The following is a 22,589-nucleotide window of genomic DNA, read 5'->3' as shown; positions in this document are numbered from 1 at the left end:
TAAAAAATAAATCATCTATGTAACGGCCATAGTATACGAGGTCCGCGCCCAAGTCCCGCCCCATATACAGTATGTGTCAACCATTGTCATATCAACCTTTTGAACCTGTCGACCTATTTGTACTGTCTATTTTTTACATGTTCAACTTTGATCACGTCGACCTAATGCATGTCGACCTATAGACTAGATACCAATTTTCTTGTGTTATGATTTAAAAAGTGTATTTAAACAATGTAATCAACACTAGTGAGACACTGGAAGCAGTTGTGGTCTCTTCCATAGCTACAGTATTACCTGGCCAGTCCTCCCCTTCCTGTGAAAGAGCTCCTGCGGGATTCAGTAAGGCCTCTTGGATCTAAAGCAATAACATGCTGAAGCTCTGATGATGTGTCCTCACACAGTGAATGGGCTCTGCAATAACAAAAGTTAAAGCAAATCACAGCAAATTTGTGCAAATGGCAACTCGTCACAAAACTATAACTCTCACATCATATTTTTCAAGGGTAAAATTAATTACTCAATACAAGACACAGATAAGGAGCATAATAGAGTAAAAGGGAGATATAGTGTAGCAAAATTGAATGAAACTATTAAAATAAGTAATATCTCAAGATAAATTACAGAAATGGGTTTCTAGAAAATGTAGTCTACAGCAGTACAAAAACAGCTCAGGATGAGGAATCATACAGAAGTAAGCTGGCTCACTCCAATACCAGGCTTACTAAAGCAACAGCCACCACTAAGCACTAAATGAGCCTCTGCTGTAACCACTATGCAATTAGGCCTCAAGTAAATGAAGTTGAGACAAGCCAATAAGGATTTTGGAATCTGCATGGCCTGGCACTCATGTATGTTTAAAGGGAAGGATCACATCTTTCCTCAACACCCTGATCAGTATGTTTACTGAGATCTGAGTTGCTGACAACCACAGACATTTAAATGAGTGAGACTCTGCTCACTATATGAACAAATACAACAACATCTTAGTTACTGGATGATCTCAGTATTATATGGTGAAGACTATAATGCTCCAAGGACCTAGCTGGTCAATATGATGCCTTCAGTATTTTATGGGGGTGTCTAGGATGCTCTCTGTATTGTATGGCAGCCACTATAGTGCCTTCTGTATTGTATATTTATCACTAGGATGCCCTCTGTATTGTTTGTTGGTAACTGGTATTCTCTTTGTATTGTATATTGGTCATTGATACTCTCTGTATACATTAGTATGTTGGGCGCTAGGATCGGATGTTCTCTGGATTGTCTATTGATCACTACACTATGATGAGCTCAGTATTTTATGGGGGTCACTAGGAAACTTTATATTGTATGGCAGTAAAAATAATGTCCTTTTTATAGTATAATGATCTTTGGAATGCTCTTTGTATTTGTATGGGTCCCTAAAATGGCGCCTTCTGTACAGGTCCCTACAATGCCTGCCTTGTATACAGGTTCCTAAAATGTCTGCTTTTGTTGTGAGGGGGTTAAGAGATCACTTAGAAGGGGCAGGAAAGTTCCAGTCTCATTGCAACATTTATTATAATGACATTTGGGCATCTGGCAGTAGCAGGGCATGCCTAGCCAGAGGGCCTGTCCCACAGAAGGATGTGAGCTAATCATAAGTTCTTAGAAAACATCTTCATCAAAATAAGCATTTTCAACTACAATAATAAAGACAAATGGCTAACTATCGCTTTCAGCTGAGGGGTGCACCTTTTTTCATCTTATACACAATATTACTGTATTTTGGTTTATAATGTCACCATGACCAAACAAACCAGTTTAACTGTCAAGGGCATGTTCTTCCATATGTGAGACTTTATGCCAGACTGCACCAAATTATACAGGTGATCAAAATGTGTCATATGTATGATTAGTAGAGCTGTAAAATGTCTGGTGTTTGCCGTATATGGTTTGTGCAGCACTGCAACTAAGTGCACAGACTACAATGCTGCATTATTGCTGCCACTAACCGCCACATCCTAGGCAGGTGACATACTGTATCTAATGTCTGACTTACTGCAGATTTGCACCTCAATGAGATGCTACTAAATAGCCTTTAATGTATTTTAGTCTCTGTGCTCTGAAGGGGCAGAACTGAAGCCCTGATTATTTCCATTGTCTAAACTCAGAACCATGGCCCTCATTCCGAGTTGTTCGCTCGGTATTTTTCATCGCATCGCAATGAAAATCCGCTTAGTACGCATGCGCAATGTTCGCACTGCGACTGCGCCAAGTAACTTTGCTATGTAGAAAGTAATTTTACTCACGGCTTTTTCATCGCTCCGGCGATCGTAATGTGATTGACAGGAAATGGGTGTTACTGGGCGGAAACACGGCGTTTTAGGGGCGTGTGGATGAAAACGCTACCGTTTCCGGAAAAAACGCAGGAGTGGCCGGAGAAACGGTGGGAGTGCCTGGGCGAACGCTGGGTGTGTTTGTGACGTCAACCAGGAACGACAAGCACTGAACTGATCGCACAGGCAGAGTAAGTCTGAAGCTACTCTGAAACTGCTAAGTAGTTTGTAATCGCAATATTGCGAATACATCGTTCGCAATTTTAAGAAGCTAAGATTCACTCCCAGTAGGCGGCGGCTTAGCGTGTGTAACTCTGCTAAATTCGCCTTGCGACCGATCAACTCGGAATGAGGGCCCATGTTTATCTGACATCCTTCAGTTACTTGATATTTGTACAATCTGACTTTTACAACAACCTTGTCACTATTTCATTACTGGAAATATACATAAAAGTGCTTGTTTCTGTGACTAAACAGTGTAATATGGAAGGGGCTGTAGGTGGCAGTGTTATGTAGAAGGAAACAGCCAGGGGCTGGGTGCCAGGTGACAGTTTATAGGAATAAGCAGGGAATACGGTTAGACCCTATTAGCTTACAGTGCAGTGATTACTAGCATCCTCTCTTTGTCTGATTAGAAAATAAATGAGTTTTCACACATTGCCAGCTTTAATGAAATCAGAAACACTTTGTCTCCAGCATTCAGCAAGCTTATGGTGTAGACCTTATCTAATATGCTGTGGAGAAAGCGTTTTACCTTTATCCAGGCATGTAACGTACTGACTGTGCTTATGCTATATGTATGTATGTATGTATGTATGTATGTATGTATGTATGTATGTGTGTATGTATATTTAGTTATGTAGTACCAGTTATTTATATAGCACACACATATTCTACAGCGCTTTACAGAGATTAATCAGCCATTCACATCAGTCCCTGCCCCAGTGGAGCTTACAGTCTATATTACTTACCACATGTACATAAACATACACACTAGAGATGAGCGCCTGAAATTTTTCGGGTTTTGTGTTTTGGTTTTGGGTTCGGTTCCGCGGCCGTGTTTTGGGTTCGACCGCGTTTTGGCAAAACCTCACCGAATTTTTTTTGTCGGATTCGGGTGTGTTTTGGATTCGGGTGTTTTTTTCAAAAAACCCTAAAAAACAGCTTAAATCATAGAATTTGGGGGTCATTTTGATCCCATATTATTATTAACCTCAAAAACCATAATTTCCACTCATTTTCAGTCTATTCTGAATACCTCAAACCTCACAATATTATTTTTAGTCCTAAAATTTGCACCGAGGTCGCTGGATGACTAAGCTAAGCGACCCTAGTGGCCGACACAAACACCTGGCCCATCTAGGAGTGGCACTGCAGTGTCACGCAGGATGTCCCTTCCAAAAAACCCTCCCCAAACAGCACATGACGCAAAGAAAAAAAGAGGCGCAATGAGGTAGCTGTGTGAGTAAGATTAGCGACCCTAGTGGCCGACACAAACACCGGGCCCATTTAGGAGTGGCACTGCAGTGTCACGCAGGATGTCCCTTCCAAAAAACCCTCCCCAAACAGCACATGACGCAAAGAAAAAAAGAGGCGCAATGAGGTAGCTGTGTGAGTAAGATTAGCGACCCTAGTGGCCGACACAAACACCGGGCCCATCTAGTGTCACGCAGGATGGCCCTTCCAAAAAACACTCCCCAAACAGCACATGACGCAAAGAAAAAAAGAGGCGCAATGAGGTAGCTGACTGTGTGAGTAAGATAAGCGACCCTAGTGGCCGACACAAACACCGGGCCCATTTAGGAGTGGCACTGCAGTGTCACGCAGGATGTCCCTTCCAAAAAACCCTCCCCAAACAGCACATGACGCAAAGAAAAAAAGAGGCGCAATGAGGTAGCTGTGTGAGTAAGATTAGCGACCCTAGTGGCCGACACAAACACCGGGCCCATTTAGGAGTGGCACTGCAGTGTCACGCAGGATGTCCCTTCCAAAAAACCCTCCCCAAACAGCACATGACGCAAAGAAAAAAAGAGGCGCAATGAGGTAGCTGACTGTGTGAGTAAGATAAGCGACCCTAGTGGCCGACACAAACACCGGGCCCATTTAGGAGTGGCACTGCAGTGTCACGCAGGATGTCCCTTCCAAAAAACCCTCCCCAAACAGCACATGACGCAAAGAAAAATAAAAGAAAAAAGAGGTGCAAGATGGAATTGTCCTTGGGCCCTCCCACCCACCCTTATGTTGTATAAACAAAACAGGACATGCACACTTTAACCAACCCATCATTTCAGTGACAGGGTCTGCCACACGACTGTGACTGATATGACGGGTTGGTTTGGACCCCCCCCAAAAAAGAAGCAATTAATCTCTCCTTGCACAAACTGGCTCTACAGAGGCAAGATGTCCACCTCATCATCATCCTCCGATATATCACCGTGTACATCCCCCTCCTCACAGATTATCAATTCGTCCCCACTGGAATCCACCATCTCAGCTCCCTGTGTACTTTGTGGAGGCAATTGCTGCTGGTCAATGTCTCCGCGGAGGAATTGATTATAATTCATTTTAATGAACATCATCTTCTCCACATTTTCTGGATGTAACCTCGTACGCCGATTGCTGACAAGGTGAGCGGCGGCACTAAACACTCTTTCGGAGTACACACTTGTGGGAGGGCAACTTAGGTAGAATAAAGCCAGTTTGTGCAAGGGCCTCCAAATTGCCTCTTTTTCCTGCCAGTATAAGTACGGACTGTGTGACGTGCCTACTTGGATGCGGTCACTCATATAATCCTCCACCATTCTTTCAATGTTGAGAGAATCATATGCAGTGACAGTAGACGACATGTCCGTAATCGTTGTCAGGTCCTTCAGTCCGGACCAGATGTCAGCATCAGCAGTCGCTCCAGACTGCCCTGCATCACCGCCAGCGGGTGGGCTCGGAATTCTGAGCCTTTTCCTCGCACCCCCAGTTGCGGGAGAATGTGAAGGAGGAGATGTTGACAGGTCGCGTTCCGCTTGACTTGACAATTTTCTCACCAGCAGGTCTTTCAACCCCAGCAGACTTGTGTCTGCCGGAAAGAGAGATCCAAGGTAGGTTTTAAATCTAGGATCGAGCACGGTGGCCAAAATGTAGTGCTCTGATTTCAACAGATTGACCACCCGTGAATCCTTGTTAAGCGAATTAAGGGCTCCATCCACAAGTCCCACATGCCTAGCGGAATCGCTCCGTGTTAGCTCCTCCTTCAATGTCTCCAGCTTCTTCTGCAAAAGCCTGATGAGGGGAATGACCTGACTCAGGCTGGCAGTGTCTGAACTGACTTCACGTGTGGCAAGTTCAAAGGGCATCAGAACCTTGCACAACGTTGAAATCATTCTCCACTGCACTTGAGACAGGTGCATTCCACCTCCTATATCGTGCTCAATTGTATAGGCTTGAATGGCCTTTTGCTGCTCCTCCAACCTCTGAAGCATATAGAGGGTTGAATTCCACCTCGTTACCACTTCTTGCTTCAGATGATGGCAGGGCAGGTTCAGTAGTTTTTGGTGGTGCTCCAGTCTTCTGTACGTGGTGCCTGTACGCCGAAAGTGTCCCGCAATTCTTCTGGCCACCGACAGCATCTCTTGCACGCCCCTGTCGTTTTTTTAAAAATTCTGCACCACCAAATTCAAGGTATGTGCAAAACATGGGACGTGCTGGAATTTGCCCATATTTAATGCACACACAATATTGCTGGCGTTGTCCGATGCCACAAATCCACAGGAGAGTCCAATTGGGGTAAGCCATTCTGCGATGATCTTCCTCAGTTGCCGTAAGAGGTTTTCAGCTGTGTGCGTATTCTGGAAAGCGGTGATACAAAGCGTAGCCTGCCTAGGAAAGAGTTGGCGTTTGCGAGATGCTGCTACTGGTGCCGCCGCTGCTGTTCTTGCAGCGGGAGTCCATACATCTACCCAGTGGGCTGTCACAGTCATATAGTCCTGACCCTGCCCTGCTCCACTTGTCCACATGTCCGTGGTTAAGTGGACATTGGGTACAACTGCATTTTTTAGGACACTGGTGAGTCTTTTTCTGACGTCCGTGTACATTCTCGGTATCGCCTGCCTACAGAAGTGGAACCTAGATGGTATTTGGTAACGGGGGCACACTGCCTCAATAAATTGTCTAGTTCCCTGTGAACTAACGGCGGATACCGGACGCACGTCTAACACCAACATAGTTGTCAAGGACTCAGTTATCCGCTTTGCAACAGGATGACTGCTGTGATATTTCATCTTCCTCGCAAAGGACTGTTGGACAGTCAATTGCTTACTGGAAGTAGTACAAGTGGGCTTACGACTTCCCCTCTGGGATGACCATCGACTCCCAGCAGCAACAACAGCAGCGCCAGCAGCAGTAGGCGTTACACGCAAGGATGCATCGGAGGAATCCCAGGCAGGAGAGGACTCGTCAGAATTGCCAGTGACATGGCCTGCAGGACTATTGGCATTCCTGGGGAAGGAGGAAATTGACACTGAGGGAGTTGGTGGGGTGGTTTGCGTGAGCTTGGTTACAAGAGGAAGGGATTTACTGGTCAGTGGACTGCTTCCGCTGTCGGCCCAAGTTTTTGAACTTGTCACTGACTTATTATGAATGCGCTGCAGGTGACGTATAAGGGAGGATGTTCCGAGGTGGTTAACGTCCTTACCCCTACTTATTACAGCTTGACAAAGGGAACACACGGCTTGACACCTGTTGTCCGCATTTCTGGTGAAATACTTCCACACCGAAGAGCTGATTTTTTTGGTATTTTCACCAGGCATGTCAACGGCCCTATTCCTCCCACGGACAACAGGTGTCTCCCCGGGTGCCTGACTTAAACAAACCACCTCACCATCAGAATCCTCCTGGTCAATTTCCTCCCCAGCGCCAGCAACACCCATATCCTCCTCATCCTGGTGTACTTCAACACTGACATCTTCAATCTGACTATCAGGAACTGGACTGCGGGTGCTCCTTCCAGCACTTGCAGGGGGCGTGCAAATGGTGGAAGGCGCATGCTCTTCACGTCCAGTGTTGGGAAGGTCAGGCATCGCAACCGACACAATTGGACTCTCCTTGTGGATTTGGGATTTCGAAGAACGCACAGTTCTTTGCGGTGCTACTGCTTTTGCCAGCTTGAGTCTTTTCATTTTTCTAGCGAGAGGCTGAGTGCCTCCATCCTCATGTGAAGCTGAACCACTAGCCATGAACATAGGCCAGGGCCTCAGCCGTTCCTTGCCACTCCGTGTGGTAAATGGCATATTGGCAAGTTTACGCTTCTCCTCCGACAATTTTATTTTAGGTTTTGGAGTCCTTTTTTTACTGATATTTGGTGTTTTGGATTTGACATGCTCTGTACTATGACATTGGGCATCGGCCTTGGCAGACAACGTTGCTGGCATTTCATCGTCTCGGCCATGACTAGTGGCAGCAGCTTCAGCACGAGGTGGAAGTGGATCTTGATCTTTCCCTAATTTTGGAACCTCAACATTTTTGTTCTCCATATTTTAATAGGCACAACTAAAAGGCACCTCAGGTAAACAATGGAGATGGATGGATACTAGTATACAATTATGGATGGACTGCTGAGTGCCGACACAGAGGTAGCTACAGCCGTGGACTACCGTACTGTACTGTGTCTGCTGCTAATATAGACTGGTTGATAAAGAGATGTAGTAGTAGTATGTATGTATAAAGAAGAAAGAAAAAAAAACCACGGGGAGGTGGTATACAATTATGGACGGACTGCCCAGTGCCGACACAGAGGTAGGTACAGCCGTGGACTACCGTACTGTACTGTGTCTGCTGCTAATATAGACTGGTTGATAAAGAGATGTAGTAGTAGTAGTATGTATGTATAAAGAAGAAAGAAAAAAAAACCACGGGTAGGTGGTATACAATTATGGACGGACTGCCCAGTGCCGACACAGAGGTAGCTACAGCCGTGGACTACCGTACTGTACTGTGTCTGCTGCTAATATAGACTGGTTGATAAAGAGATGTAGTAGTAGTAGTATGTATGTATAAAGAAGAAAGGAAAAAAAACCACGGGTAGGTGGTATACAATTATGGACGGACTGCCCAGTGCCGACACAGAGGTAGCTACAGCCGTGGACTACCGTACTGTACTGTGTCTGCTGCTAATATAGACTGGTTGATAAAGAGATGTAGTAGTAGTAGTATGTATGTATAAAGAAGAAAGAAGAAAAAACCACGGGTAGGTGGTATACAATTATGGACGGACTGCCCAGTGCCGACACAGAGGTAGCTACAGCCGTGGACTACCGTACTGTACTGTGTCTGCTGCTAATATAGACTGGTTGATAAAGAGATGTAGTAGTAGTAGTATGTATGTATAAAGAAGAAAGAAAAAAAAAACACGGGTAGGTGGTATACAATTATGGACGGACTGCCCAGTGCCGACACAGAGGTAGCTACAGCCGTGGACTACCATACTGTACTGTGTCTGCTGCTAATATAGACTGGTTGATAAAGAGATGTAGTAGTAGTATGTATGTATAAAGAAGAAAGAAAAAAAAACCACGGGTAGGTGGTATACAATTATGGACGGACTGCCCAGTGCCGACACAGAGGTAGCTACAGCCGTGGACTACCGTACTGTACTGTGTCTGCTGCTAATATAGACTGGTTGATAAAGAGATGTAGTAGTAGTAGTATGTATGTATAAAGAAGAAAGAAAAAAAAAACCACGGGTAGGTGGTATACAATTATGGACGGACTGCCGAGTGCCGACACAGAGGTAGCTACAGCCGTGGACTACCGTACTGTACTGTGTCTGCTGCTAATATAGACTGGTTGATAAAGAGATGTAGTAGTAGTATGTATGTATAAAGAAGAAAGAAAAAAAAACCACGGGTAGGTGGTATACAATTATGGACGGACTGCCCAGTGCCGACACAGAGGTAGCTACAGCCGTGGACTACCGTACTGTACTGTGTCTGCTGCTAATATAGACTGGTTGATAAAGAGATGTAGTAGTAGTAGTATGTATGTATAAAGAAGAAAGAAAAAAAAAACCACGGGTAGGTGGTATACAATTATGGACGGACTGCCCAGTGCCGACACAGAGGTAGCTACAGCCGTGGACTACCGTACTGTACTGTGTCTGCTGCTAATATAGACTGGTTGATAAAGAGATGTAGTAGTAGTATGTATGTATAAAGAAGAAAGAAAAAAAAACCACGGGTAGGTGGTATACAATTATGGACGGACTGCCGAGTGCCGACACAGAGGTAGCTACAGCCGTGAACTACCGTACTGTGTCTGCTGCGACTGGATGATAAATAATGATATAAAAAATATATATATATCACTACTGCAGCCGGACAGGTATATATTATATAATGACGGACCTGCTGGACACTGTCTGTCAGCAGAATGAGTTTTTTATAGAATAAAAAAAAAAACACCACACAAGTGAAGTCACACGACGAGTGTTTAACTTTTTCAGGCAATCACAATATAGTATACTATACTACTAACTATACTGGTGGTCAGTGTGGTCAGGTCACTGGTCAGTCACACTGGCAGTGGCACTCCTGCAGCAAAAGTGTGCACTGTTTAATTTTAATAATAATATGTACTCCTGGCTCCTGCTATAACCTATAACTGGCACTGCAGTGCTCCCCAGTCTCCCCCACAATTATAAGATGTGTGAGCTGAGCACAGTCAGATATATACATAGATGATGCAGCACACTGGGCTGAGCAGTGCACACAGATATGGTATGTGTGTGACTGAGTCACTGTGTATCGTTTTTTTCAGGCAGAGAACGGATATATTAAATAAAACTGCACTGTCTGGTGGTCACTGTGGTCAGTCACTAGTAAACTCTGCACTCAGTCTCTACACAGTTCTACAGTACTCCTAATCTCCAGTAAATCAGGTCAATCTCTCTCTCTTCTAATCTAAATGGAGAGGACGCCAGCCACGTCCTCTCCCTATCAATCTCAATGCACGTGTGAAAATGGCGGCGACGCGCGGCTCCTTATATAGAATCCGAGTCTCGCGATAGAATCCGAGCCTCGCGAGAATCCGACAGCGTCATGATGACGTTCGGGCGCGCTCGGGTTAACCGAGCAAGGCGGGAAGATCCGAGTCGCTCGGACCCGTGAAAAAAAACATGAAGTTCGTGCGGGTTCGGATTCAGAGAAACCGAACCCGCTCATCTCTAATACACACTAGAGTTAATTTTTCTTTTGGGAGCCAATTTACCTACCAGTATATTTTTGGAGTGTGGGAGGAACCTGGAGTACCCGGAGGAAATACACGCATGTACGGGGAGAATATACAAACTCCACACAGTTAGGGCTGTTAGAATTGACCCCAAGGACTCTGTTGTGAGGCAGTAATGCTAACTATAACACCGCTATATAAGCCAGCAGAAGTTTCTTCTCTCACAGCTTCTGCTGAACATGGTAGGGGTACCTCAGTTTGATTATGGGTCATATGCTGGTATGTGGGAGTCTGTATAAAATGATTTGCAATCACACCTTATCAGTGTTATGTTAATAACTGCAGATATTTTGTCACCTGATGCACAGTGCCTGGCAGTCCCCAAACTGCCATTCTAGCCTAGATGCTATTATAACAATATTATTATTCATATTAATTATATTAATAATATTAATATTATATTATTATAATATTAATATAATCAATAAATATTGCTCAGTACATATCGCTTGTGTGGGGTTGGAACTAGGTTGTGGCCAGAATTGAAATTCTTATGATATTTATAGTGACAACATATAGCACAGTGTTATACAGCTGTATTTGCCCTATATACCACATTGTGATATCTTCTGCGTCACTATACAGTATTTGGAGTTTGAAAATAGAATAGAATATTTGGGGTAAGAAAATATACTTTTGTCACTTTCATGTAGTACTTTACTGGCGGTCATATGACTGACAGCGGCATCCCGATAGAGATGAGGTAAGTATACTTACCTTCCCCACCAACCCCCCTAACCCTCCCCCCTAGCAGCATAACCCTAAGACTCCCCTCCTGCAGCCTAACCCTAACCCTCCCCGGTGGTGCCTAACCTAACTCCCCATCCTCGCAGCCTAAATCTAACCCTCCCTCCCAAGCAGGATAACCCTAACACTCCCCGGGGTGCCAAAACCTAAACACCCCCTCCCCAAAGTCTAACCCTCCCTTTCCCCACAGCCTAACTCTAAACCTCCTCTGTGGCACCTAAACCTAAACCCCACCCCGCAGCCGACACCTAAAATTACCTATATACTTACATTCAGAATGCCAGTGGTCGGGATTCCGGCGTCGGCATTTCGACTCATGTCGGAGTTCTGCCGCCGGCATTTTGGCCGCATGTTGGGATTCTGGCGCCGGGAATTCAACTGCCAGCATCACAACCGCTGGCATGCCGAACATATCCCCTTTCACATACGACACGCTGAAGCTACATTCTATCCTCTGAATTAAACAGAAAAGTTTTATACAGTTAATCAATATTATTGTGCTAATTACCTAACCTTTTGTTAAATTTGACAATATTTTAATGTTTCAGTTCAGCAGGAACCACTGACATCACCAAGCAATGAGGTGAGATCAGGGCCACTTCTCCCATAACGATAAGTAGTAATGTCTTCTCAGGCAGGACTATCCTCAAGTGGTATTCATGTGACCGGTGGTCAGGAGATCGACAGTAACATGACCTCCTCCAGCATCCCGACCCCTCACTATCCCGATGGTCGGCACGCCGACCAACAGGGACTATTTCCACTCGTGGGAGCACACTCGCCCCTCCCCGTCGGTCAGCCGTACTACACCCCTATCCTCACCTCACAGTCTGGCCTGCAACCTGATTTTGATCAGGAAGCACAGAGTGATATCAGTCACTGTCAGTTACTGCAGTGCAAGATACAGGAGGTGTAGTGCTCAAATGTCTTGGACTGCATAAATTAAGCAATCACTCCTGGACAACAAGGGGGCATTCACATTCACAAAAAAAAATGCATACATCCAAATGCAGTTTCAGATGCAAATTCCACTTGCAGGAGAATTGGCAGTAAATATAGCTTTGGTGCTGGGAAATGCAATTCAATTAAATAGGATTTTCCTACACCTAAAAATCGGTATTCAGGTGCGAAAACCCACTGATTCTGCTTCAACTGCAAAATTAATGTGTTTTTTTTCCAGGACGTGAACCCGATTTTGCCGGGTTTTTTTGTGTGCAGACTTTAACTGCGAGGTTTAGTCTGATTTTCTGATTTCAAGGATTCACGTGCAGGCCAATCCCTGCTGATTGGATTGAGCCTTCATGGCAAAACCCTGCAGCTAATTGAATACCCCTCTTATGTTTAGAGAGCCGTAAAAGAGGGAAGGTGAGAGCAAGCATAGATCATGGAGCAAGTGCCACTTCATATAACTGAGGCACATTTAGCTGGGGGAAGCACCAAAAGAAAAGTATGTCTGTTGGTGCAGTGTTGTACTAAAGCGTACAAACCTTTTATAGGACCATGGGGCAGATGTATATAGTGGCATGTATCAACGCATATATATCAATGTAAGTTAGCTAATTTTATAACTTTTTTCCACTATGCTGGGAGAATTTGTGAATAATGAGAAAAATCCATGGTTAGGGCTGAAATGTTGGGAAAGTGTCTGACTCCAGTGAACTAGTTTCCAGGGGTTCATTGAAGTTGCTCTCTAAAGGAAAATATTTATATAGACCAGGGGTTCTCAACAGCAGTCCTCAGTACCCCCTTACAGCTCATATTTTGTAGATATTTTTAATTAGGCGTACTTAAGTTCATGTATTTGCTGGGTCAGTAATTATCCCACCTGCTTCCACAGAAAGAAATTCTGAAAACATGACATGTTGCGTGGAGTTGAGTACCACTTATCTAGTGAGTGCTGCCTTTTCTATTCATAATGGTATATTATAATTATATTGGGCCCTGAGCAATATATAGACAAGGGTACCCTTGATTCAATAGCCCATTTATGGAATACATGGGGCCAGATGTACTAAGCCTTGAAAAGTGATAAATATCACGGTGATAAAGTACCAGCCAATCGGCTCCTAACTGTCATTTTTCAAACACAGCCAGTGACATGGTAGTTAGGAGCTGATTGGCTGGCAGTTTATCACTGTGAAATGTATTACTTTTCAGGCTTAGTACATCTCCCCCATAATGTTACCATAAATTATGAGGGAAATTCAGTTGCCGGCTAAGGGCGGCAAATTGACGTTGCCACGGTTTTTAAATGCTGGCAATGTCAGGCCTATTTGTACTCTTTACCAGGCTGTTTTACACCCCTGTTCGCTATAAAGTGCGTCGGGTATCGTGCGAATTCGGCCAGGCAAGATACTTCCCCTCTAAATGTTAAGTACAGTTGTAGATTTTTTTATACATATAACAAGCAATGCTACAACAAATGAAGCTAAACACTATGTCACAATGTATAATAATAATAATAATAATAATAATAATAAAAAATATACAGAGGCAAACACAACATTATTACCGCTCACTAAGAAGGAGTCAGGGGATTCCAATTCGGTCTTTCACATACAAATTTACAGTCTATGTATTGTACATATGTATGTACAATAGAGATTCCCCATAGAGCACAAAAGATCACATCATCGTGCCTCTGCACCCTGCTATATACATTTGCAACTCCTGGCTTTGTGAAGCGGTGCTACGATGATGCAATTTTGCATGAATCAAGTCATCAAGCTGCCCAGACTGCCCATTTACATGGGAAGTGGGAAGCAGCGGGCAGCAATAACGAGCCTTCAGGAGACTTGCCCACTTTTCCAGGCTTTCAGGAGAGCTACCAGAGATTTGGGAGTCTCCCAGAATTTGGGGAGAGTAGGCAAGTATGTATGGTATGAGAAGACCTGGAAAAGTACATAAGTATATTACCCTACCCAAAAATAGGAGTAAGTGTATGTGCATAAAGTGGAAATGGCAATAGCTTTTACTCATATTATAAAGTATATTACTGGTTTAGATGATGTATTCCAGACACCCCAAATCTACATTGTGTATGTTACATAAAATATGACATGACCATACCTGCTGGCTCCATTTTCAGTTCTTTCAATTCTTTCTATATCTTCATCAATAGTTCTGACTGACAGTCTGTGCAACACTGGGTACGAAGTCTGTGTGTTCACTACAGTAGCCATCTTGAATCACAGGCAAATAGTCTCCACAGTGCAGGAAATGGCTATACAAACATACATAAACAAATATTGTATATTTATCATTAGAACTGCATATGTAGGTGTTAAACAATACAGTGCTGTACATTAATGACCTACTTAGAAATAGAATATACGAAAAAATGGAGAATATAACTTAACCAGCGCTTGTGTTTAGGCGTCCAAAATCTGGCGTATTCCTTATCTATTCGTCCTCATAGTAAATCATATGGAAGAAAAAAGATGTATATAGCATAACACCTTTTATTATCACACAACAATAAAACAAATAAATGGCAGCACAAATCCTGGAGTATTAACAGGTGCAGTGGGTAATTACCAGATGTTCCAGAACTGTGGTTAAACAGTTCTAAATAGGCATAGAGATATAACTGCAGGGATTCCGGATTTCCCCCAGTAGTCGGTCAGATGATATTGTAACCGTGTCTCCACTCCACTGCAAACCCGTGGTCACCTCCCTGGATCTCACCAACGCGTTTCCACCCCGGGCTGGGGTCTTTTTCAAGGTGCAAAATGTGCAATGTAGCTCTCTTTACAACTCCTGATATTTAACTAAACAGGGCACCAATCATAGTCCAACAGGTCCAGCTGGACCCTATACATTAATCACCTAAAGTTCCGTGGTCCTCTGCTGGACCTGTGCGTCACTTCCCCCGTTGCCCTGGTTACCCGTCCCTCGATACAATCCCTGCGTCCGGCCGCGTCTCTGTTACCATAGCAACCCGTTGCTCCTAATCCGGAAATACGTCTTGTAGCGGTGTACGTCATCCCGCTCTCATACAACGGCCAAACAGCGTCCCGGTTGTCATGGTGATGAAAGTCTCTATACCCGTCAGTATAGTTTCATGCCGGACATTGATTGGTCTATAAAATTAAGACATCCTCTTATAATATACACAAGTTCAATGTATATTCAAGTCATACAGTACAGTTAATACATTAAATACTATAATAATCCAGACCACCAGTATATAAAGGTATATATGTAAAAAATAAAAGATAAAAATATATAAAAATATATAGACAAACCCCGAATCTAAAACCTGAAAAATCTGTCTATAAAAACCACTTAACCTCAAAGTCCTGGTTTAGACCCCCCGGTTTTAAAGTGCCTAGATCGTAGATGGCTTTCATTTCGGCCTTGGCCAACTGGGACGCAACATCTTTTCGTCTCCAGTGCCCTTTAACATGTTTAAAACCACAAAATTGTTTGATGCCGGAGGTATTACTCTGATGTTGTAATCTGAAATGCTCAGATAAAGCATGGGTCGTGAGTCCATTTCTAATGTTTCTCAAATGTTCACTAACACGGACTTTAAGGGGTCTAGAGGTCCGACCAATGTACCATAGACCACACTTACACTCAATGGCATAAATAACATTGGAAGTGTTACAGGTAACAAAATCTCCTATTTTGCACTCATGGCCATTGATGAATATTTCAGTCATCTTACTGTTTGTATTTGGTATCCCACGACATCCCAAACACAAACCGCACCGAAAAAATCCCTTTGATTTTATCGTGCACATTGCCTTCTTCAGAGGCTGAGCACTTTTTACAAGACTGGTTTTTAAATTAGGCGCCTTTTTAAAAATACACTTTGGTTTAGGCGGGATCTCTCCTCCAATAATGGGGTCCTTTTTTAGTATCCCCCAATGTTTCCTTAGTGATTTCTCTATATTCCTATACTGACTAGTAAAGGATGTGACAAATGCCCAGTCGTACTTCGTTCCCCCCTTCTCCTTTTCTCTTGGTACAAGTAATTGATCCCTATCAATGAGGGCTACCTTACTTTTCACATTATCAATCTTCTCTTTCGGGTAACCAGATGCTGCAAATCTGGCTGCCATATCCTCTGCTTGTGTTTCATATGTCTGTAACTCTGTGCAGTTGCGCTTTAAACATCGGAACTGGCCTTCTGGAATTGAGCCCAGCCAGTCCGGATGATGGCAACTCGTTGCTCCTATGTACATACCGGAATCCGTAGGTTTCTTAAAATTCATGGTTTGTATTTTCCCGTTCTCTATAAACACAGTGATATCTAGGAAATTAATCCTAGTCCCACTTTTCTCAAATGTGAAAAAGATATTTAAAATGTTAGTATTAAGATATGCAAAAAATTGATCTAAAAGCTCCTCTCCCCCTCTCCAAATAAAAAAGACATCGTCTATATATCTTTTCCAGGTCACCAGGTTCGCCCCAAAGGGACAGTGGTTCCAGATGTTCTCCTCCTCCCACTGCCCCATAAACAGGTTGGCATAACTTGGGGCGAACCTGGTGCCCATAGCTGTCCCGATGTCTTGCAGATAAAACAAGTTATTAAAAAAGAAATAATTATTCTCTAAAATGAATAAACCACCCTTCCGAATAAAATCCTGTAATCCTTTATCCAGTTCACTTTTTCCTAGAGCTGTTATCAGGGATTTAATACCTGCTTGGTGTTCTATAATTGTGTAGAGGGACCTCATGTCAGCCGTAACTAACAGAAGTCCCTCTTCCCATTGTGTTCCTGCAATCACATTTAAAAAATCTTTCGTATCCTTCAAATGTGATCTATTTTTAAAAACCAAGGGTTGTAGATAAAAATCCATAAACTCTGAGAGGTTAGAGGTAATTGAACCTATTCCTGATACAATAGGGCGGCCCGGAGGTCTCACTGGGTCTTTATGGACCTTGGGTAAAATATATTTTACCCAAGGTCCATAAAGACCCAGCTATGGGCACCAGCTATGGGCACCAGCTATGGGCACCAGGTTCGCCCCAAGTTATGCCAACCTGTTTATGGGGCAGTGGGAGGAGGATAACATCTGGAACCACTGTCCCTTTGGGGCGAACCTGGTGACCTGGAAAAGATATATAGACGATGTCTTTTTTATTTGGAGAGGGGGAGAGGAGCTTTTAGATCAATTTTTTTGCATATCTTAATACTAACATTTTAAATATCTTTTTCACATTTGAGAAAAGTGGGACTAGGATTAATTTCCTAGATATCACTGTGTTTATAGAGAACGGGAAAATACAAACCATGAATTTTAAGAAACCTACGGATTCCGGTATGTACATAGGAGCAACGAGTTGCCATCATCCGGACTGGCTGGGCTCAATTCCAGAAGGCCAGTTCCGACGTTTAAAGCGCAACTGCACAGAGTTACAGACATATGAAACACAAGCAGAGGATATGGCAGCCAGATTTGCAGCATCTGGTTACCCGAAAGAGAAGATTGATAATGTGAAAAGTAAGGTAGCCCTCATTGATAGGGATCAATTACTTGTACCAAGAGAAAAGGAGAAGGGGGGAACGAAGTACGACTGGGCATTTGTCACATCCTTTACTAGTCAGTATAGGAATATAGAGAAATCACTAAGGAAACATTGGGGGATACTAAAAAAGGACCCCATTATTGGAGGAGAGATCCCGCCTAAACCAAAGTGTATTTTTAAAAAGGCGCCTAATTTAAAAAACAGTCTTGTAAAAAGTGCTCAGCCTCTGAAGAAGGCAATGTGCACGATAAAATCAAAGGGATTTTTTCGGTGCGGTTTGTGTTTGGGATGTCGTGGGATACCAAATACAAACAGTAAGATGACTGAAATATTCATCAATGGCCATGAGTGCAAAATAGGAGATTTTGTTACCTGTAACACTTCCAATGTTATTTATGCCATTGAGTGTAAGTGTGGTCTATGGTACATTGGTCGGACCTCTAGACCCCTTAAAGTCCGTGTTAGTGAACATTTGAGAAACATTAGAAATGGACTCACGACCCATGCTTTATCTGAGCATTTCAGATTACAACATCAGAGTAATACCTCCGGCATCAAACAATTTTGTGGTTTTAAACATGTTAAAGGGCACTGGAGACGAAAAGATGTTGCGTCCCAGTTGGCCAAGGCCGAAATGAAAGCCATCTACGATCTAGGCACTTTAAAACCGGGGGGTCTAAACCAGGACTTTGAGGTTAAGTGGTTTTTATAGACAGATTTTTCAGGTTTTAGATTCGGGGTTTGTCTATATATTTTTATATATTTTTATCTTTTATTTTTTACATATATACCTTTATATACTGGTGGTCTGGATTATTATAGTATTTAATGTATTAACTGTACTGTATGACTTGAATATACATTGAACTTGTGTATATTATAAGAGGATGTCTTAATTTTATAGACCAATCAATGTCCGGCATGAAACTATACTGACGGGTATAGAGACTTTCATCACCATGACAACCGGGACGCTGTTTGGCCGTTGTATGAGAGCGGGATGATGTACACCGCTACAAGACGTATTTCCGGATTAGGAGCAACGGGTTGCTATGGTAACAGAGACGCGGCCGGACGCAGGGATTGTATCGAGGGACGGGTAACCAGGGCAACGGGGGAAGTGACGCACAGGTCCAGCAGAGCACCACGGAACTTTAGGTGATTAATGTATAGGGTCCAGCTGGACCTGTTGGACTATGATTGGTGCCCTGTTTAGTTAAATATCAGGAGTTGTAAAGAGAGCTACATTGCACATTTTGCACCTTGAAAAAGACCCCAGCCCGGGGTGGAAACGCGTTGGTGAGATCCAGGGAGGTGACCACGGGTTTGCAGTGGAGTGGAGACACGGTTACAATATCATCTGACCGACTACTGGGGGAAATCCGGAATCCCTGCAGTTATATCTCTATGCCTATTTAGAACTGTTTAACCACAGTTCTGGAACATCTGGTAATTACCCACTGCACCTGTTAATACTCCAGGATTTGTGCTGCCATTTATTTGTTTTATTGTTGTGTGATAATAAAAGGTGTTATGCTATATACATCTTTTTTCTTCCATATGATTTACTATGAGGACGAATAGATAAGAAATACGCCAGATTTTGGACGCCTAAACACAAGCGCTGGTTAAGTTATATTCTCCATTTTTTCGTATATTCTGTGCACTTGTGGTGAGGGGTTGGAAGAAACCTCACAGGAGTTTAAGCATTACTAGCGGCTGTTGCGCACGGAACACTGCCATATTGTTTTTTGTTACTTAGAAATAGAAATAGTAAATGACCAGGGTATTCACCTTTGTATATTAAAGACAGACTAAAAGAAGCAGAAAACACTTAATCTCCACGTTTTTGCTTAATTGAATCACAATGTTGCTATAAGTGCAGGAGGCAGGCATTTGTAATGGGTTGGATACAAAATCCCGGAATTTAGAATCCCGATGGTCAGGATGTCAAAATCCAGACAGATCCCGGTAAGTACCTATTCCTACTCCTAATCCTAACCGTCCGTTGCTGCAGCCTAAATCTTACCATCCCCTTCCACAGCCTTACCCTAACCGTCCATTCCTGCAGCCTAGCCCTAATCACCCCGTCCCAGCAGCCTAACCTTAACTCTCCCCCTAGTGCCATCCAGTGACGGGCGGTGGGGTGAGGCAGATGAGGCAGAGCCTTTCCTGTCATACTTACGTTTGTTTGTACCAGAGTTTTGACTGTATAAAGCAGAGGTTCTCAAACTCGGTCCTCGGGGGCCCACACAGTGCATGTTTTGCAGGTCTCCTCACAGAATCGCAAGTGAAATAATTAGCTTCTAAATAATTAGACCTTTTAAAATGTGTCAGTGAGTAATTAATACACCTGTGCACCTGCTGGGTTACCTGCAAAACATGCACTGTGTGGGCTCCCGAGGACAGAGTTTGAGAACCTTTGGTATAAAGTATATGAAAAATACAAAGAATATGTTTGAAATGTCTTCTTTGCATTTTTCTAATAATTTTTATAGCCAAAACTCTAGAGTAAAAAGTCTATGTCACCTGCTTATCTTTTCCGCACATCTCTCATCAAAACTCACCAAATTTCCAGAAGTTTATACTGCTGCACCTGTGTATAATACCCAGTTGTACACTTTGGCTCATATTTTGTGTGTAAATCTGGCTCTGGTGCTAGCTAGGGCCTCCTTAGCCTTTTAGCTCACCGCACGTCCCTGGTGCCATCCCCAACCGGGATCTGTCAGGATTGTCCGTCGGGATCCTACTGGCCGCATCCCTTTGTAAAAATGTGTTTTCACATTTGTACTCACATGCTGACCCTGTTAGGAGTATATAATCTAGAGGTGTGCGCCAACTCCTGTGTTTTGATTTTGCAAAACTCATCCTTGTGTTTTGGTTTTGCAAAACCACCCTAACGTCTTTTGGTTTTGGATCTGTATTTTTTTTCTTTTTTAAACATGTTTTAATTTAACATATCCAGATTTACAGAGTAAATCAATTGCAAAAGAAATAGACAATCAGGATGGAACAGAATGTCCGCACAAGTACGATAAATATAAAGAATAAACACATATATTCACAGCCAGCACTTGGGATAGTGTAAAAACTCTACTCTTCAACAGTATAGGCTTACAAGAAATTATTTTAGTATCAGAAAAAGAAAAAAGTTTCCTTAGTACATATGAAAAAGCTAATAACAATCATCAGCAAATAGTATTATCAAAACAGAAAACAAAATGGAGAGAGGGGAGGGGGAGTAACTTAGTCCTCCAAGGGGGCAGCCTCAAACCCAAACATACCAAAACGACCTGTCAAAGTCGAAAAATATTGTAATGCAAACATCATGTACTAACCACACACGCATGCCCGCTGCGCGTGCACTTGTTCCGCCGTGCGTGCACATATCCGCAATTTGCGTATGATCGCTCCCGAGATCCTGCGCGTGGTATGGGTATTTACGGCGGAGTTTGTGGGCGCATAGAGGGTTATCAGAACATTACATATTTAACCCAAATAGTGCACATTGTACACATAAGCTCCCCTGCATTACATCAGCAAGTATCAACAGTTTAAATGATTCCAGGACTAAGGGATTCGCCTTTGCATGATAGGAAGGGACAGACTAAGGTTATAGGGTGATGTCTAGTATCCAGCTGTAGGGTATTTTAAGGGTAACATTCCGGTGTTGGTTAGAGAAAGATTGCATGTTCCTGCGTATAGTTATGTGCAGAAGTAGAATATAGATATAAACTGTATTTACTGTATATTATGTATGCGGCGGGAATCCAGAGGAGACCACCCACAAGAGCAGTTGGGAAAGACATCGCCCACCTTTTCAAATCAACCTATGACCTCTCCTGTAATGTAAAGATGCATCTCTGTGTCCAATGAACAAAGGGATTACAGTAACCATTGTATTGTTTATGGAAGTTGTGTATAAAAAGCCTAATGCTGCCTGGCCGGTCAGAAGATTCTGAACACTATCTACCTGATGAGCGGAGGACTGGTCCAGGTTGCGCAAGCGAATATTCTCACATATGTACATTGACTGTAGCCATTATTCTGTTGTAGATTTATCTTGTTAGCCTTGTAGTGTATAATTTGTATTGTTATCCCCTTTCAAATAATCCACTGTGGTGTTAGAACCCAGCGGTTAACTACATATCGGTGTTGTGTCCTCATTTCCCGGCTAGGGTTTAAAGCGTATTTAACTGTATAAGGTTTAAGAGTGTATTGATAAGGTGTACGCACTGCGGGTACTTTATACCGTCAGCGCTGCGTAAGGTTTAAAGTATAACATCATTGCATTGCATTTCTTACAAGGTTTAAAGTTTATCAAGAGTGTGTGCGCGCGCTGTGCGTACTTTGTACCCTCAGCGCGGCGTGTGTACGCTAAGTCCGTACAACGTACGGGACTCTGTGTGCAAATAGCGTACAAAGTGCGTAGCGCGTGTATTAAGTCTAGCGGCCGCAGCGGCTCCAAGGTAAAAGTGCATTTAGAGGTATAGCTTTATGGTTTAAGATAATATCGACATTATCAATTGGGGGCATCGTCCGGTTTTTCCTCATACCCACAACCTTGCAGGTGATAGCAGACTTTATCTATCAGCAAAGGACGGACAGGTATCCCACGTAAGCCTTTTCCTGGCCGTAGAATACACTGGTAAACCCTATCTCAATTGCTGATAAGATAAGCGTCTGCTCTGCATGGTTTGTAGGGATGCTGGTGGGATCCGTAAGGTAAATACGCAAAGCTATTTAAAAAGTCTGTGAATTTCTGTTTGGCGCCAAATGCGCACACAACAC

At 43.2% G+C, this 22,589-nt stretch overlaps 1 protein-coding gene across 2 annotated transcripts in view; it reads right to left on the bottom strand.

Moving 5' to 3' along the window:
- Window positions 1-22,589, bottom strand: part of CNGA3 (cyclic nucleotide gated channel subunit alpha 3) — a 110,909-nt gene that overhangs the window by 39,358 nt on the left and 48,962 nt on the right. The window contains exons 2-3 of one of the 2 annotated variants that reach the window (XM_063953328.1): window positions 14,388-14,541; window positions 295-411 (exon numbers count right to left, since the gene is read on the bottom strand). In XM_063953328.1, the coding sequence (XP_063809398.1) occupies window positions 295-411; window positions 14,388-14,500 (230 nt within the window). In that variant the 5' untranslated portion in view covers window positions 14,501-14,541. Of the gene's footprint in view, window positions 1-294; window positions 412-621; window positions 729-14,387; window positions 14,542-22,589 lie in introns of those variants that run through there. The other variant, XM_063953329.1, reaches the window with a different exon arrangement.

The sequence above is a fragment of the Pseudophryne corroboree genome, chromosome 2 (genome assembly GCF_028390025.1).
Source record: "Pseudophryne corroboree isolate aPseCor3 chromosome 2, aPseCor3.hap2, whole genome shotgun sequence".
In the NCBI taxonomy this organism is placed as follows: domain Eukaryota; kingdom Metazoa; phylum Chordata; class Amphibia; order Anura; family Myobatrachidae; genus Pseudophryne; species Pseudophryne corroboree.
This window is presented reverse-complemented; position numbering and strand designations above follow the sequence as displayed.